Source organism: Muntiacus reevesi, chromosome 8, assembly GCF_963930625.1.
Source record: "Muntiacus reevesi chromosome 8, mMunRee1.1, whole genome shotgun sequence".
Classification (NCBI taxonomy): Eukaryota; Metazoa; Chordata; class Mammalia; order Artiodactyla; family Cervidae; genus Muntiacus; species Muntiacus reevesi.
Genome location: NC_089256.1, coordinates 22,992,778 through 23,009,729, shown reverse-complemented (window position 1 = coordinate 23,009,729; position 16,952 = coordinate 22,992,778). Strand labels below are relative to the sequence as shown.

At 45.9% G+C, this 16,952-nt stretch overlaps 1 protein-coding gene across 2 annotated transcripts; it reads left to right on the top strand.

Moving 5' to 3' along the window:
* Nucleotides 1-518: 518 nt before the first annotated feature.
* Nucleotides 519-12,869, top strand: U2AF1 (U2 small nuclear RNA auxiliary factor 1). 2 transcript variants are annotated; one of them, XM_065942815.1, is made up of 8 exons: nt 519-656; nt 3,936-4,023; nt 7,254-7,320; nt 10,585-10,634; nt 10,783-10,881; nt 11,397-11,530; nt 11,611-11,703; nt 12,592-12,869. In XM_065942815.1, the coding sequence occupies exons 1-8, from the start codon at nt 613-615 to the stop codon at nt 12,728-12,730; spliced, it is 714 nt and encodes a 237-aa protein (XP_065798887.1). In that variant the 5' UTR covers nt 519-612; the 3' UTR covers nt 12,731-12,869. The 2 variants fall into 2 exon arrangements, with proteins under 2 accessions (XP_065798887.1, XP_065798888.1); XM_065942816.1 differs by lacking the exon at nt 7,254-7,320 and adding an exon at nt 6,369-6,435.
* Nucleotides 12,870-16,952: the final 4,083 nt, after the last annotated feature.

Here is a 16,952-nt window from a genome sequence, read left to right as displayed (position 1 = left end):
CCCGCCGGGCTTTCCCAGGGCCGGGCCCAGGCGGCGCACCTCCGGACCGGGGAGCCGGGGAGCTCCGACTCAGCTCCCCGAACAAGAGGAAGCTGAAGAACGCGTCTTCCCGGAGGAAGGGTTCGGTGGGGATCCCCCAGGGAAAGTGCGGGGAGGGGGGTCTCGCCCCGCTCACAGCCCGCGGAAACCCCCACACGGAACAGGCGCGCTCAGGGGCCGGGCCCAGGGACTGCGTGGAAAAGCCCCTCGGCCGCTGCCTCCTCCGAAGCCGCACTTTGAGCACTTGGCTTCTCTGGGCACTGCGGAACGCCGGTGGAGGTCGCGGGGCCCCAGTCGAGGGCGCTAGGAGCGTTGGCGCGGGCCCGGAGAACGTAACGAGAGCCGGGAGGTGGCGCTGGCGGGCGGCGCGCCGGCTCCACTACCGCCAGGGGAGCGCCTGACGCGCGCGCCAAGCCCCGCCCATGCGCAGACAGCGCCTCCCCTGATTGGGCAGCGCCGCCACGCTGGTGGGGCGGAATGAGCGTCGTCGCGTCCGGGTGACGTCTCCGGCGGGCGTCGGGCGGGGTCGTCGGCGTCGGCAGCGGTGTCGGCGGTGGCGGCGACGGGTGGGAAATGGCGGAGTACTTGGCCTCCATCTTCGGCACCGAGAAAGACAAGTAAGTGAGATCCGGCCGCAGGGGTTCCGGGCTGGGGAGGCGGGTGGCGCGCGGAGGAGCTCGGCGGCGGGGCCCGGGCGGCAGTGGGAGGCCCGGCGGGGGGAGGGGCAGGCTGCCCTTCCGGCCTCGGGAGCCGCGCGCCGCCGCGTGCGCCCTGGCAGGCGGGCGATGGGCCGGGCGGGCGCCGGGCTTCCGCTCGGGCAGAACGGCTTCTCCCGCCGAGGCTCCTCGGCTGCCCACCTACAGGCGACCCGTGCCCCCGGCTCTCGGAAGCCGACTTGAGTTGTGCTGAAGTTGTCAACGTTAACGATTCTCCCAAGTTTGATCTTTTAATGTCGAGTCGGGCAAGCTGTAAGACTCGCCCGCGTTAAGTCGTTAGATAATTGAGGTTCCTGTTAGGGTTTTAGGTGCTTAACAAACCTCTTGTGTGAGTTAAGCGATCATCGAATAGATCATAAGGACATTTGTTGTGAAACAGTATTTTGGAGATGACTTGTTAACTAACCGTGAAAGTCTGCTTTTAAAATACTTTCAGGTGCAATTCCAATATAAGAATAAGATGAGTGCGTTTTTAGGTTGCATACCTTCCGTAGTCAGTTGTTAGGTTGAGAGTAAAAAATATAATTTTGGTTTTGCCAGGTGTTTATTTGGGAGGATAATACTTGAAAACCTTAAGATTGAGCTGGATGTATTCTTCCAATAAATGATTAGCATCTTGGTGTTCTTCAGGGCTGTAGAGGGTCTATGTGAATATTTTTTTAACAATAAACTCATAAATTTGCCATAGCTAATGTTTCGATACAACTTTATAAAAAACTTTAAATTGTTTCTGTTTTCCAGGATGCAGTGTATCTTGTAAAATGTCGTCTTTTACACATTGTAGACTCTCCTGTGTTGTTTGGAAGAGGGGGTTATGTTTTTTCCTAGCAGAACTCATAAGACAGTCATCAGTCATATTCACCCCAGAAACACTTACTGGGTGTCAGTTCAAGGCCAGTGTCTGGGGACTCAAAAATGGGTAAAATTTGGATCTTGTTCTCAAGGAGCAAGGGGGTGCTTGTCATCCAAAGGATAACTGAGTTAAAATGAATTGAAATGCATTAAGTGCTGTGAAAGAGAGGCATGCACTGAATGCTGTGGCCCCAGAGGCAGCAGCTTGGGAAACAGGATCTTGAACAGATCAGCCAGCTCTGCTGGACAAAGAGGCTTCTCAGGTTTGCTGAAGAGCATGCAGTGTCAATTTTACTCATGAGCTTATATCAGTGTGGGCCGTGACTTAGGTCTTGCAGAGTTTTTCTTTCCCTCGTTCTTGTAAAAAGCTGCATAAGGTGATGTCCTCATTGTTAATTCTGTGAGGACAGAGGTTTATTCCTGCCATAAATAACTCCATTTCATCTGTTAGAGTTGTATTATAAAAGTCACAGCTGTAATTTAGGAAACTTGATTATTTAATCTAGGTTTCTGGTCTTTATTTTAATATCTTTTCATTGTATTGCAGTAGTCCAATGAGCCTACTGGAAAAGTTTTGACTAACAGATTAAATTCAGTGATTAACTGTCCATTGTGAAATGAGAGTCATTTCTGATAGTACAGCAGCAAGAATTGTTTTAATTATATGAAATAGTTGGGTGTTAATGGTTGAGACAGGGGTTTTTGTCAACTCTGAGATAGTCTTAAACTATTTTCAAGTGATTTTCTCAAGATGTAACATGACGTACTCAAGTGTATATAGTAATCATTTTTTCTCCTCATAAATTTAGACTTTTCCATTTTTATTGCTACCTGATAATAAATAAATGGCTAGTTGATTTCATGGGCCATCAAATTTCACTGAGGCCCTTTAATCTTAACTGAATGTGAAAGTTGCTCAGTCGTGCCCGACAGTGGGTAGCCCTTCCCTTTTCCAGACGATCTTCCCAACCCAGGGATTGAACCCAGGTCTCCCGCGTTGGCAACTGTGAATGGCCCTTGCTAAAATAATTGAATGTACAGGGTAACTTTCCCTCCTCTGCAAGTCTGAATTTTAATGGGACACATCTAGTAAGGTTGCGTAACTCACCACAGATCTCCTCAGCCACCATGCATTGCTGTCATGGTGGCTGGATTGCTAGTTTTGATTTTATCCGCATCGTCCAAGTATTGGAGCATATTGAGAGACAGCTTTGTGTAGTTCTTACAGGCAGAGTAGGTGCCCCAATAGCTTATTCTCAGTGTATTGAAACTGGGGAGGATTGTTTACTTCAGACCTCTTTTTGGAAATCTTCTGTTGGTCTGGTGTCTTGGCTGGGGGAACCTGGACTCTGTATTTATTGAGATGACAGTGACTGCATGTGATGAGCACACAGTAGACTCAATTCTGGCTCTTTGAACAGTGCCAGGGTTGGCATTTTCCTCAGTTTACAGAGACCCAGACAGGTGGGGGTGACTGGCCCAAACCCAAACCCAAGCAACTAGTAGCAGAGTCAAGGTCCTAACCCCTCACCAGACTGCTGGTGTCCTCAAGAGAGGAGTTCATCATGGAAGGAAAAGGAGCAGATAGGTTTTGAGTTAAATATAGTTTTAGACTAACTTACATTCAGTTTAAGAGAAAACAGTGGAGCAGAGAAGTATTGAATATAATTGAACCTTTGAACCACATGGAGGTTGGGGTGCCAGCCCTCTGCACAGTCAGTAATCCAATCCCAGTTTATTTAACCTCCCGTCAGCCCTTCGTGTCTGCTGTTCTGAATCCTGCAATTCATCCAACCATGGGTCCTGTAGTACTGCAGGATTTAATAACTGAAAAATCTGAATAGAAGTTGTTTAAGGATCAACCCCACTTGAAAGTGAAAGGGATTTGAATGAGGAGGAAATCAGGTTAGAATAGAGTGCCATGTTTGAAGAGGGGCAAATTGAAGCTAAGTAAACCAGAGCTTGCCAGGGTATGACAGTGGTAAAGAATCTGCCTGCATGCAGGAGACGCAAGGTTTGTTCCCTGGGTCAGGAAGCTCTTCTGGAGGAGGGCATGGCAGCCCCCTCCAGCATCCTTGCCTGGAGAATTCCATGGACAGGCGTGTGGCGGGCTGCCGCCCATGGGATTGCAAAGAGGTGGACACAACTGATCAGGTGGGCAGGCAGACCTAAAATATGAGAAAGTACCTATTACCAAGAAAAACAATGTGCCTAGGTCTTTGTGAAGTAAAAGAAAATTAGTGTGGTGGCATTTGTCGTGTTGATGACATATTTCCATCTATTTGATGTCTTTCCAGCAAAATAATCAGTTGTCGTTTTCCCTTACAGAGTCAACTGTTCATTTTATTTCAAAATTGGAGCATGTCGTCATGGAGACAGATGCTCTCGGTTGCACAATAAACCGACCTTTAGCCAGGTTTGTTTGTTTTTCCTTTTTTTTCCGTTTTCATGTAAATTATCAAGACTTCATGAACTTTACAGAGGCAGTTAGTAATATCCATGTGTTAATAAGCAGGATTTTTTTTCCTCTAGTTTTATTTTTCTATTTGTGTTCATAAATGTGTTTTGTTTAAACGAGAATGAGGCAGGTGAACCACCCCAGCAGAAGGTCTGAGAGCACCATTCCCTGTTTTTATCAGTAGAGAAACTTGTTGGCTGTGACTAGTTTTCACTGCCTTCCCACCCTGCCTGCCTCTAATAGACGTGGGTCGGGAGGGGCAGCCAGGCCAGCACTGACCTTGCCTCTTCTCCAGGCTGATAGATGTAGAGGTGGGCGGGGGCCCCCTTGGAGGAGACTGCCATGCCCTGCACAGAGGGGCTTTCCAGTACTACTGGGCATGTTCCCTTAAGTCCCCAGCCAAGGACACAGCCAGTTGTATCACGTTATAAAAATATGAAAAATGAAAGTTAGCCTTGGAAGGAGGGTGCTTCCCTTCAGGTCAGTGGCCAGTCTGTTCAGTTAATTGGGAGAAGCCAGTTAATTGAAAGATGGGGCTTAGCTCTTACTGGAAGTTTAGTCAAAAATTGTGATTTTTGATAGTTTCTTTTTGGCTAATTGAAGAAAAGGCAGGGGTTTACACCCTTCAAGTGATCCGGTGAATTTAAGGGAGAAGACACCTCCGAGAGGAACAGAAACCTTCTGCCCATGTTCACCTGAACATTTGGAATTTGAAAAAGATCTAGACTTCAGTCTTTATAGACTTGAGGGCTCTTGAGCTGCTTCGCATGGCCCGTGAAGTCCAAATGTGCAGCCTCTGCACCAGTGGATATAATGCTTACGAAAGCCAGCCTGGTGGTGTAAGAGAAAGACAGTATTTTCTGATTTAACTGCTTTGAGCATGTCTCTTTTGAAATTCAGAATATTGGAGATTTGCTTTACATTTTCTTTTTTTCTTTAAGTGCTTCCATTTGTGAACTAAGTCAACCCCACTAGGCCAGTGGCCATGATTCCATAAAGTTTGGTGGGAGTCAGCTGTATGTGTTAACTTGAACATCTTGTTTTGATTCATTTGGTTGGTTTCAGGTAATCCTGACCTCCTCTGATTTTAATGGAACTGCATTACTCCCTTTAAGTGTCGTTTTATTAAACGGTCACTGCCGCGTGACCTGGGTGAGATCTAACAGGAATTTCCTGTTGAAGAGTTGGGCTTCGTGTAGCTGTCCATCAGACTTGTCACGCTCAGGTGGTTTTAGTTAAAAACCTAGTGTGGTTGGCTTTGGGGAACAGCCAAGGCCTGAGATAGGCCATCAGTGACTTGAGGGAGAGGCCAGGCCAGAGAACGAGGCTGTGCTGTGTGGCTGGTAGTCATCCTCCCAAGTAGGTTTCCCAGAGCAGATGTTTGACTGGGGGTCTCTCTCATGACCACTCCCCTTGAACACTCAGCTACAAGTGGAACAGGCCAGTTTTATAAAACCAGTTACAAAACTGCTTTGGATACATGTTGAGACTGAATATTTATTTTCCTAAATTATGCGGTTTATTGGTTCAGCTTGTAAAATCTCTAACATAATGTCAGTGTGGGTTTCTTTTTAAGCTTCTTACAGTGATGTGGACATTAAGATTCATGTAATGTGCTAGCCTACTAACTTAAACATGGTTTGTTTTTTCAGACAACTTGATTTTAAGAAGAACGGTACAATGTAAGGTTTCAAGTCTGCCTGATCCAGTTTAAAGCACAAGGGCTAAAAGGATTTTTTTCCCTTAAAAGAAGGATCGGAAAAGAGCAAATGTTTTAAGCTATTGTATTATGTAAACAGAGATCCCACCAAGAAAATGTAAATGTGCTAGATGCCTCTGAGAGTTAGGAAACTCATTCGTGTGCCTGTTTCCTACGAGATCAAGAGAGCTTGATGGACTGCATATGCTTGAGTTACACATTTGGTTTTAAAAACAATTTCATATGGGGAATATGATTATACCATGAATTTTTTGACATCATAGTGTCTGCTAGCTTGAAGCATAAAAAATGTTAGTGTTCTATTGCATTAAAACACTTCAATAACATGGGCCTACTCAGAATAACAGTTTCTTCTTGGTTGCTGGCTGACTTGACCTAAGTCACTTGACCGAAGTCACCGCTCAAACTCTGTTTTCATAATATGATGGTTTGGGTGTACTCTTCAGAAGACGAGTGTCTGACTTGCAGGAAGCAAGCAAACAGCAGGCGTCGAGCCTTTTGCAAACAAGTTGTCTCTTTGCAATTGTCTGATATATGCACAGCAGCCAGTAGAATTCCCCTTTTTATTTTTTTTTCCCCGCAGACCATCTTGATTCAAAACATCTATCGTAATCCCCAAAACAGTGCACAGACGGCTGACGGCTCACACTGTAAGTCCCACAGTTGGAGAAGTTTTTTTAAGACAATGGTGTTAAAGAGCCCACTCTTAATTGAGACAAACCATGTTGGCTTCTGAGCTGCTGACATAGAGCTGTTGCAAACAGGACACGGTGCCGGAGGTCCTTGGCATTCACAGTAAGAACTTGATACTTGGCTGAGGTCAGCAGGCTGGCCGGGGAGGTCGCTGGCCAGGCCTCTCCCGCCCTGGATGTTTGTTAGCGAGGGGGGTCCGGCCCTGTAACAGCCGAACGTCACCAGCCAGTTATTGGTCTTAACAGTGGCTGAACCCCTGGCAATTATTAAGTTCTTTCTGTGAAATCAAAAACCTTAGGAATATGTAGGAATCAATAAGGTAAGTTGCCCAGTAAGTGTGGGTTTTATTTCACCATTACGATTTTTCCTCTAGGGAGTGGAGATTTCATGATATGTAATTATTGTATTTCTCTAGTCAGTTTATACAGGCACACTTCTTTCTCACTTGTTCATTAAGTTTCCTGTTACAAGAATGGTTTTGGTGGTAGCCTGCCGACTTGTCTGCATTCTTAACTGGATTGGAACTTTGAAGTGGTGAATTCTTCTAGTCTGTGACAGAAATACAATACTAGCATATCATGGGATCTCTGTTACACTGAAGTGTTAGGGCGCTCCAGGACAGCCATCAGCTGAGAGAAAACATCACTGCTTCAAAAGAAAATAACTTGCTCTTTTTTCAGCACTGAGTCTTGACTGAAGCGATCGCCACAGGAAACCGGTTAAGTGTTTACATTTAATTTTCCATAATATAAAGTTGTTGCGTTTTGTATTTCAGACCATTGCCCTCTTGAACATTTACCGTAACCCTCAAAACTCTTCCCAGTCTGCTGACGGTTTGCGCTGTAAGTTCATACAAGTTCCTTCCCTGGTTCCCTGGGCTTGCGCGTCAGAGCTCAGTGCCGGCTGCACCTGGTCTGCCGCTGTAGTGTCGAGGACCGCCTTCCACGGAGGGGTCAGAGCTTGTGTCCCCCTGAGCCCGTGGGAGCCTCTGCTGGAGGTTTAACTGTGCCCACTTAGGGAGGAGCGAGTGCCTAGAGAGGGTGCCCTTCCCAAGAGCGCGGAGCTGCTGCTCTCCTGGGACCTTGGCCGTCACCTGGGAGAATGTGTGTCCACTTAAATGTGGGCTCACGTTTTACCCACTTAAAGTGAGTCACTCTAACTTTAAATAGTTCTGAATTTTTTTTTCAGATATTATTTCTTACTAGAGTTTTTTCCCCCTTAAACTCCATTTGAATTGAGATTATGCTTTTCACTGTGAGAGCATTGTCCTGAGTGTCACCCCAGTAGGGCCCTCCTGGTTGCACTGACCTTCAACACCAGTCCTGTGTGGACTCTGATTTCATCAGATATTTTATGTAGGTGTCTCCTGCATTGGGGAAATAAAGGATACTTGGCAGAGAATAGCTTTGGAGTGGGCATTCAGTGGACATCACTCCTTTATGTACCGGGGAGTGCTAAAGTCAAGTCATGGATGTGGTATTGATGGGTACTTTTTAGGGAACAGTAGAAATAATAACTGTTGAACTCCAGAGTAAATGTAGTCATTTGAGGATAAGCTGAAACAAACATCCTGGACTCGTGTTAAAATCAGAGGGTCCAGACCAAAGGGTAGGTGCTTCTCATTCACCAGTTTGTTTTAAAGCTGTTTAAAAAAAAAAAAATAGATCACAGAATAACACCACGAAGTACCTTTGGTGGCCACATGCCTGGATCAGATACACCCTTGGCCCAGAGCCCCTCAGTTTGTAGGGTGACCTGCGGTGGGTGAAACAGTCCTGGCAGCCGCCACCTCCCTGAGCTGGTCCAGACTGGGAGGCCTCCCGGTTCTGTGCTGTGGTGCGTTGCACCCACGTCCAGGGGGACCGGACTGGTGCGCTTTTCCTGCCAAGACACTAAATGTTTTTTGATGCTAATACTGACCTGATAAGAGAATTTCTTTCCTTGAATCTGATGGTAGCAGGACTTGGTAGCCCTTGGTGTATTGTTTTTTTAAAGAAACAAGATCAATGGGTGAAAGAAACTGTTGCTGTTTGGATGGTTAAGTCATTTTGTAACAGCTCTACCCTGGGGTAGAAGTGAATGAGAAATAGGGGACTGAGTAATGACAGTGGATCCTTTGCCCTGTTTGTTTTCTGGGGGGGTGCGCATGCTTTATTGACAGAGGATGTTGTGTTAGTTCTCTGTGTGTGTATTTGTGATTCATAGGACTCTTGTTTTGCATATGCTACAAAATAAAAGTTTAGCTGTACTAAATGCTACAGTTCTGGAGTCCAGATTGTATCAATACAAATTAAATGCAATTCCGATTATACAATTTAGCTACTAGGTTCATCACTACTGGCTCTTTTTAATATAACTTTGTATCCGCAGAAAAATAAACTTTCTATGCTTGGATTAAGCTTAAATATGAATCCCAGTTTAAGAATGTTTCTTTAAGAAAACTGGGTACTTGCAAGTTGTATCTAAAATATACTGAGTTGTGTTAATACTTCAGTTGAATAGCTTTTTTAATCACTCACCCACCTCTGCCTTTCAGGTCATTTTGATTGACTCAAAAAATTTTAACCAGAGTATAGGAGATAAAATATGCCCACTAGGAAGCATTTTAAAACATGAACTTTATATAAGTTATTAAAATACAGTGTTCTGTTTATGTGGTAACAGAATAGAAATACCAGTCCCATGAATACAGCCAATAGTTTAATGGCCACCAAAACGTGATTCTCAGTATTGCTAAGACTTTTGAGTGTGTGACTGATTTCTGTCTTCTCATTTTCCTAATATGGAGAAGGAGATTAATTTTAAACATTAAAATTTGCCCTTTGGAATGGGCTTCTCTTGACTGGCTTTTCTGTTGTTTAGACTTTGGTTTCTACTCAGGGAAGGAGATACACTCATTGTAACTTTTAAATCAAGACAAGCTGTCTGGAGTGGCGTCACCGCACGTGTTCATTGAGCTCTCTTCTGTAAAGTGAGCTGGGTTCCTGGAAGTTCAAAAACAACTAAGAAGCAGGGACACACACACCCACCCACCATCACCCCCAATGGCTAGAAAGGGAACTTAAATCATTGCCAGAATCAAAAGATTGAAGTTAGTTTTTTCCCTTAGAGGGAAACAGTTTTCAGAGAGCTAGGGCATTGTGGACAGAGCCCATGGCCACAGCCTAGAGCCCTTGGTGGGGGCCCAGGGGAGGCCGCCAGTCCCAGAAGATTCCTTTGAAAGGTAGCTATTAACAACAGGCTGTCCGTGCCTCGAAGCTACTGCCAGTCTGGCTGTGTTGGGAATATCAGCTTACTGACACTCCAGCTTTCTGCTTCCTCAGATTTAGGTTCAGAGAGTGTCAGAGTTTGAATGGTAGAATGTAATGAGGATGGGATGTGAATTTGCTAAGTCTGTCCACAGAATGGACAAGAGTTCACTTAGTACATGTGAATTAAGAAGAATAAACTTGATGAAAACAGTTTGACATCTAAAATAATGCTTTCTTCAACAAAAACCTGTAACTTTCCCTTTATGCAAAAGAGGGCACTCAGATTACTGCGATTGAACTTGGTCATTGTCCTTCTCAATCTTCACTTTCCATCATTTGGGTTTTAATCGCATCAGAAAGAATAACATTCCGTGTAGCTGATATTTGGTAAAAGAAGCGAGTAGGGAGCGTAGATTTTAATCATCTCCCCTGCCTGATTGCCACCTTTCATTTTAACCTAAGAATGCGAAGGGAAAAAGTCAGTGATTACTTGGCCTGTATCTTAAATCTAAAAAGGAAGAGAATTTTCAATTTAAAAATTTCTTTTGAGAGTCAACCTTTTCCTCATGCTTTCCGAAAATTTTGACCCTTTGATGCTGATGAAAACTTGTCGTGATGTTAATATTTTAATAGCCAGAACTGAGGTGGTCGGTCATAAGGGGCTTTTAAAATCTCACCACACTTTAAAACTTTAACAAGTGGCTGTGTGATGCACTGTCTTCAGTCTCCAGTAGACTGCAGCTCTGTTTTCTCTCTAGATGAGCTGATGTGTGTTACGTAGCAGTTTGAGTTTAAGCACAGAGCTCTGGCGGTCGCAGTTCCCGGCTCTAACCAGCAAGCTCTCTTTGTTCACAGGCGCTGTGAGCGATGTCGAGATGCAAGAACATTATGATGAGTTCTTTGAGGTGAGCTAGTGACTGAACCCTGTAGACCTGTTCACCCACTGTATGGGGTTTGGGACTTTACTCCATTAATAAGAATACATACTCATGAGTTCTGTTCTGTTCCTTTTTCATCTATATTGTGATCCTCTAACCCCTGTTCCCCCCATAGGAGGTTTTCACAGAAATGGAGGAGAAGTATGGGGAGGTGGAGGAGATGAACGTCTGTGACAACCTCGGAGACCACCTTGTGGGGAACGTGTATGTCAAGGTAGGACTGAGGCGGCAGTTAGGGCCGAGGAGTGAGGAGTGCCTGCCTCACCTTAACTCACAACCCTGAGAGAACAGCCCTACTCAGACCAGGCTGGAGCCTTAACGCCCTGACCAGCCCTCGTTGGCAGTGGCTCCAGTCCAGCAGCTGGCATGTGGGTTCTGGGAGGATGGGTGTCTTAAGACTGTTGGTTAGTGGTTGTGGGACTGTGGAGGAGAAACTGAATTATATGTTTGGTTTCTTTTTCCTTTTTTTTTTTTTTAAACTTCTCTTGCCTGCATAAATCATGGCATTTGTGCTTTTAACCAGTTGAATTTGAAAACCAAGGCAGCATGCATGGCATGATCTTGGACGGTTGTAAAAGTAAGTCATCATTAATAAAGGATGGTCCAGTTTTTAAATTGCTCTCTGGCATTAAACCACCCGTGTGAGCACGTGATTCGTATTTGAGTCAGTCACTGAAGGTACTTGTTACTGAAGTGTGGGTGGTGAGCGGTTCTGCTTTGTCTCTTCAGTTTCGCCGTGAAGAAGACGCGGAAAAGGCTGTGATTGACTTGAACAACCGCTGGTTTAACGGCCAGCCGATCCACGCCGAGCTCTCCCCTGTGACCGACTTCAGAGAAGCCTGCTGCCGCCAGTACGAGATGGGGTAGGTGCGGGCCAGCCCAGGGGGAGCGGGCAGGAGAGGCGGGGTTGTGTACCCAGCGTGACCGTTCTCTTCTCCTTCAGGGAGTGCACGCGGGGCGGCTTCTGCAACTTCATGCACCTGAAGCCCATCTCCCGGGAGCTGCGACGGGAGCTGTACGGGCGCCGGCGCAAGAAGTGAGTACTTCTGGGCAGGCTCAGCCCTGGGGCCTTCACTTCAGAAGGCTCTGCTGGGAATGTAGTGTACACTGGGGGATATAAAAGGCACTCTGAGGGACATTCCACACAGGTCTTCCTGCTTGTCAGGTAGAGGTCAGACCTTAGTAACAGGGACCCATCAGGCGGGTGACCATTTAAAAGTAGATTTGTTTGCACAGGATCTTAATCTGTCCGCTACATGTCCGAACTTCTTTTTCCGTTGGGGTTTCTTGGGTTTTCTTGGTCTGTAGGTGGGGGGGCATTGTCCTGTGAACCAGAGACAGTCAGGCACAGTCTCATGGCCAGGCCTAGTGCTCAGCTGCAGGTGGGTGCTTTTCTCAGAAGCAGAGAGAAGGCCAGAGTGATGGTGTAACAGTCAGTCTTCCCGCTCATATTGTGTTCTGGCCCCAGAGGGGTTCTTATCCCTCTCCTGTTAAACATAGGTTTGCAAATTCACCATTGGTGATCATTTTATTGTCAGCAGAAAAGTGTAGGAGAGAAAGAACCCCATTCTCACTTCCCCACGGTGGGCTGGTGGGCCCATTGCTGAGCCAAGAACATCTGAGAGGCTTGGCTCAGGTGGGATGGTGTGCGTGCCCCTTCCATTCTGGGTATTGGCTCCCCTGGCCACTTGAGTTGGCTCCACAGGAGAAGGGGGAGAAGGTGTCGTTCCTCTTCGGTCCCCAGCTGCCCGTTTTTACCCCAGGCACTTGAATGTCTGAAATCAGGGCACGTGGTACGGTGTCACCTGTGGCTCAGGCGGCAGCGTTTCTCCCTTTATCAAGTGTCACCGGTGCGACGAGCCGCCGTGTTAGTTTGCGTGCTGTGGTTTGGGTGCCACGGTTTGTTTCTTGTCCTCTGTTGCAGGCATAGATCGCGGTCCCGCTCCCGGGAGCGTCGCTCTCGGTCCCGAGACCGCGGTCGCGGCGGCGGAGGTGGCGGTGGCGGAGGACGGGAGCGTGACAGGAGGCGGTCGAGAGACCGGGAACGGTCTGGGCGATTCTGAGCCATGCCATTTTTACCGTATGTCTGCTAGAAAGTGTTGTAGTTGATTGACCAAACCAGTTCATAATGGGAATTTTTTTTAAAAAACAACAAAAAAAAACAAAGATGGGTTTCTGAATAAAATTTGTAGTGATACAGTGTTCTTGTGTGACTTATTCCTTGTGCACAGTCCGTTTTAAATCTTTGCCTTCACATCATGAGGTGACATACCTTAAGGTGACGGTATTCCACGAGTCACTCTTGGTATAAATGACAGATTTTTAAACTTAGGGAATGAAATAAAACACCTCCCAGTTACGGGGAAAGGCTTGGGAGAAAACGTCAGACTTGTTTCTCATTACCTTCATGTTAACAGATGGTCTTCTCTTCTGAAGCTGTTAGTAGGCCGGGGTAGAAGCTGCCAGCGGTGCCGGCTCTTAGAACAGAGCCAGTCCTCGGAGATGATGCGGTCTGTGACCCCTGCAGGGGTCGGCTCTCACATCGTGAGCTTTAGTGCTGCTCCCAGAGCCACCTTGTGTCCCTGAGACTTGGGGGCATGTAACACGGGGCGTGCCCAGGCCCTCGCATTCCCGTTCCACCCTGTCAGGAGCAAGACCACCAGGGTAACAGGAGCACAACCCTGCCGTCCCATCCGCCTCTGCAGAGCCTTTGTGTCTGCTGTCCCCTCCCCAGACCTTCGTCATTGACGATGAGGGCAGTGTAACTCGCTGCAGCCATGGACTTGTTCCAGGTTCCTGCCATGGCCACACCTCGGCTAGGGTCACAGAGTTTGTAAGAGAAAGTCTTAACCCAAAGACCGACCAAAACATGGCTCTGGGTGGTCATCTCAGGGCAACACACCGCGTCCCTGTGCTTGCCCGTGGCAGTCCTCCAGGCACTCGCCCGCATGCCGCTCGGTGACAGGAGCTCAGGGGTGTCCCGTCTGATCCCCTTAGATCCTGTTCATGGGAGGTCTGCCAGGAAATATGCTACTTCAATCAGTTCGCTTCATCAATTTTTATTTGTAAAAAAGCGATTCTAGTGGCTGACAGTTTTGTTCAAGTTTGCTGTCTTGAAATGACTTTTTTTCATAATAGTAGAGGATTTTGGATAAATTAGTGGCACTTTGACTAGGTAGTCTAGGAAGTTTTAAGTCATCTTAATTTTTCTTCTAAAAAAGTGAATACCAGTACTGCAGATCTTCTTACTGAGTTTGGTTAGAGTTGTAGAAATACTGCCACTGCCACTCCATCTGAAAGAGGGAATGTGGTAGAGTTTAACTTGTATTAACTCTTGAGTCTCCTTTTCTTGTGAAAGGAAATAAAAGTGAAAATTCCATCCACAGTGTCTTGAAAATGTCACTGAAGTGAGAAGAACTTACTAACTAAAGGAAAAAGAGGTCTGCTGCCCGCCCTCCACACCCTAGTGCAAGTCACACGAGGAGCAGTTTGGGCCGGAAGCTGCCCCCACATGTTGCTGCTGGTTTTGGCGTATTCAGGACCCAGTTGAAAGAGACACTCAATAGAGAAGCCCGAAAGGAGGATGGGTCCCTGGTCCAAGGGGGTTTTCATTTAAATTTAAAGAAAACAGCCATTTGAAATAACTGATGTATTAATAGTGCATTAGATCTGATAGAGTGCCTGAAGAATGGACGGAGGTTTGTGACATTGTATAGAAGGCAGTGATCAAGACCATCCCCAAGAAGAAAAAATGCAAAAAGGCACAGTTGTTGTCTGAAGAGGCTTTACAAATAGGTGAGAAAAGAAGAGAAGCTAAAGGCAAAGGAAAAAAGGAAAGATACACCCATCTAAATGCAGAGTTCCAAAGAATAGCAAGGAGAGATAAGAAAGCCTTCCTCCGTGATCAATGCAAAGAAATAGAGGAAAACAGAATGGAAATGACTGAAGATCTCTTCAAGAAAATTAGAGATACCAAGGAAATATTTCGTGCAAAGATGGGCACAATAAAAGACAGAAGTGGTATGAACGTAACAGAAGCAGAAGATACTAAGAAGAGGTGGCAAGAATACACAGAACTGTACAAAAAAGATCTTTATGACCCAGATAACCACGGTGGTATGATCACTCACCTAGAGCCAGACATCCTGGAATGCGAAGTCAAGTGGGCCTTAGGAAGCATCACTACGAAAAAAGTTAGTGAAGGAGATAGAATTCCAGTTGAGTTATTTCAGTCCTAAAAGATGAAGGTGTTAAAGTGCTACATTCAATATGCCTGCAAATTTGGAAAACAGCAGTGGCCACAGGACTGGAAAAGGTCAGTTTTCATTCCAATCCTAAAGAAAGGCAATCCCAAAGAATGTTCAAACTACCGCACAGTTGCACTTATCTCACGCTAGTAAAGTAATGCTCAAAATTCTCCAAGCTAGGCTTCAATAGTATGTGAACCATGAACTTCCAGATGTTCAAGCTGGATTTAGAAAAAGCAGAACCAGAGATCAAATTGCCAACATCCATTGGATCATAGAAAAAGCAAGAGAGTTCAGAAAAGCATCTGCTTTATTGACTCGGCCAAAGTCTTTGACTGTGGATCACAACAGATTGTGGAAAATTCTTCGAGATGGGAATACCAGATCATCTTACCTGCCTCCTAGGACATCTGTATGCAGGTCAAGAAGCAGCAGTTAGAACGGGGCATGGAACAACAGACTGGTTCCAGATTGGGAAAGGAGTACAAGGCTGTATATTGTCACGCTGCTTATTTAACTTCTATGCATAGTACATCATGTGAAATGCCGGGCTGGATGAAGCACAAGCTGGAATCAAGATTGCCAGGAGAAATAGCAATAACCTCAGATAGGCAGATGACACCACCCTTATGGCAGAAAGTGAAGAGGAACTGAAGACCCTCTTGATGAAAGTGAAAGAGGAGAGTAAAAATTTGCTTAAAACTCAACATTAAGAAAACTAAGATCATGGCATCTGGTCCCATCACTTCATGGCAAATAGATGGGGAAACAATGGAAACAGTGAGAGACATTTTTTTCTTGGGCTTGAAAATCACTGCAGATGGTGACTAGCCATGAAATTAAAAGACGCTCCTTGGAAGAAAAGCTATGACCAACCTAGACAGCATATTAAAAAGCAGAGACATTACTTTGCCAGCAAAGGTCCACTTAGTCGAAGCTATGGTTTTTCCAGTAGTCATGTATGGATGTGAGGGTTGGGCCATAAAGAAAGCTGAGCACTGAAGAACTGATGGTTTTGAACTGTGGTGTTGGAGAAGACTCTTGAGAGTCCCTTGGACTGCAAGGAGATGAAACTGATAAGGAAATCAGTCCTGAATATTCGTTGGAAGGACAGATGCTGAAGCTGAAACTTGAATACTTTGGCCACCTAATGGGAAGAACTGACTCATTGGAAAAGACCCTGATGCTGGGAAAGATTGAAGGCAGAAGGAGAAGGGGACAACAGAGGATGAGATGGTTGGATGGCGTCACTGACTCGATGGACGTGAGTTTGAGCAAGCTCTGGGGGTTGGTGATGGACAGGGAAGCCTGGTGTGCTGCAGTCCACGGGGTCACAGAGTCAGACATGACCGATCGACTGAACTGAACTGCTCTGTTGATTAGAGAAAACTCACTTCTTTTGAACGAGACAACACTGGAGAAAGGATTGCTGGTGGGGTCCCTGCAGTACCACTTCCTCCTTTCTTAGTTTAGGAGTTCTTACCAAAAGGGGGTGAAACAGCAAATGATTTCTTTTTTAAAAAAGTCTATGCAAAACGCAGAAAACTGATATTAGAAATGTGCTTCTAAAGCCTTCTAAAGCCTAAAGTCAGTGGGGTCTTGGCAGTCAGCGTCACGTGGGACTCAGTGTGGCTGACCCTGGTGAGGTTAGCTTTGTGTCCAACAGTTCCTAGACTTGGGGTTTTTCACAGACCATGTAGATTTCCCTAAAGAAAACAGGATTGTGATCAACATAGGATTATCAACTTCTGGTTTTCTGCGTGGGACTTTTTAGATTGCTCTCATTAAAGTCCACCCATCATTTTATGAAAGAACATTTCAAGTTTTTATCATAAAAATTTTTAAACATACTCAAAAGTAGAGAAGTTGTGGCGAAGCCTGATATACTTAAACCTTGTGTACGTAATGTCCGCATCCCTGACTTGTCCATGTTACCTTCTCCGCAAAGCACAGCCCTCCAGTAAGCTTGGCTCTGCCCCCAAAGGTGCCCTGCCTGCCTTGCCTTTCATCTCCTTGGGTCAGGGTGTGGCAGCTGCAT

Bases quoted from the DNA above. Each gene is read 5' to 3' on its own strand.
- U2AF1 (XM_065942815.1), top strand. From the start codon at position 613: ATGGCGGAGTACTTGGCCTCCATCTTCGGCACCGAGAAAGACAA. The intron at 11,531-11,610 runs GTAGGTGCGGGC...CTTCTCCTTCAG, and splicing joins TGCCGCCAGTACGAGATGGG to GGAGTGCACGCGGGGCGGCT. The intron at 11,704-12,591 runs GTGAGTACTTCT...CCTCTGTTGCAG, and splicing joins TACGGGCGCCGGCGCAAGAA to GCATAGATCGCGGTCCCGCT.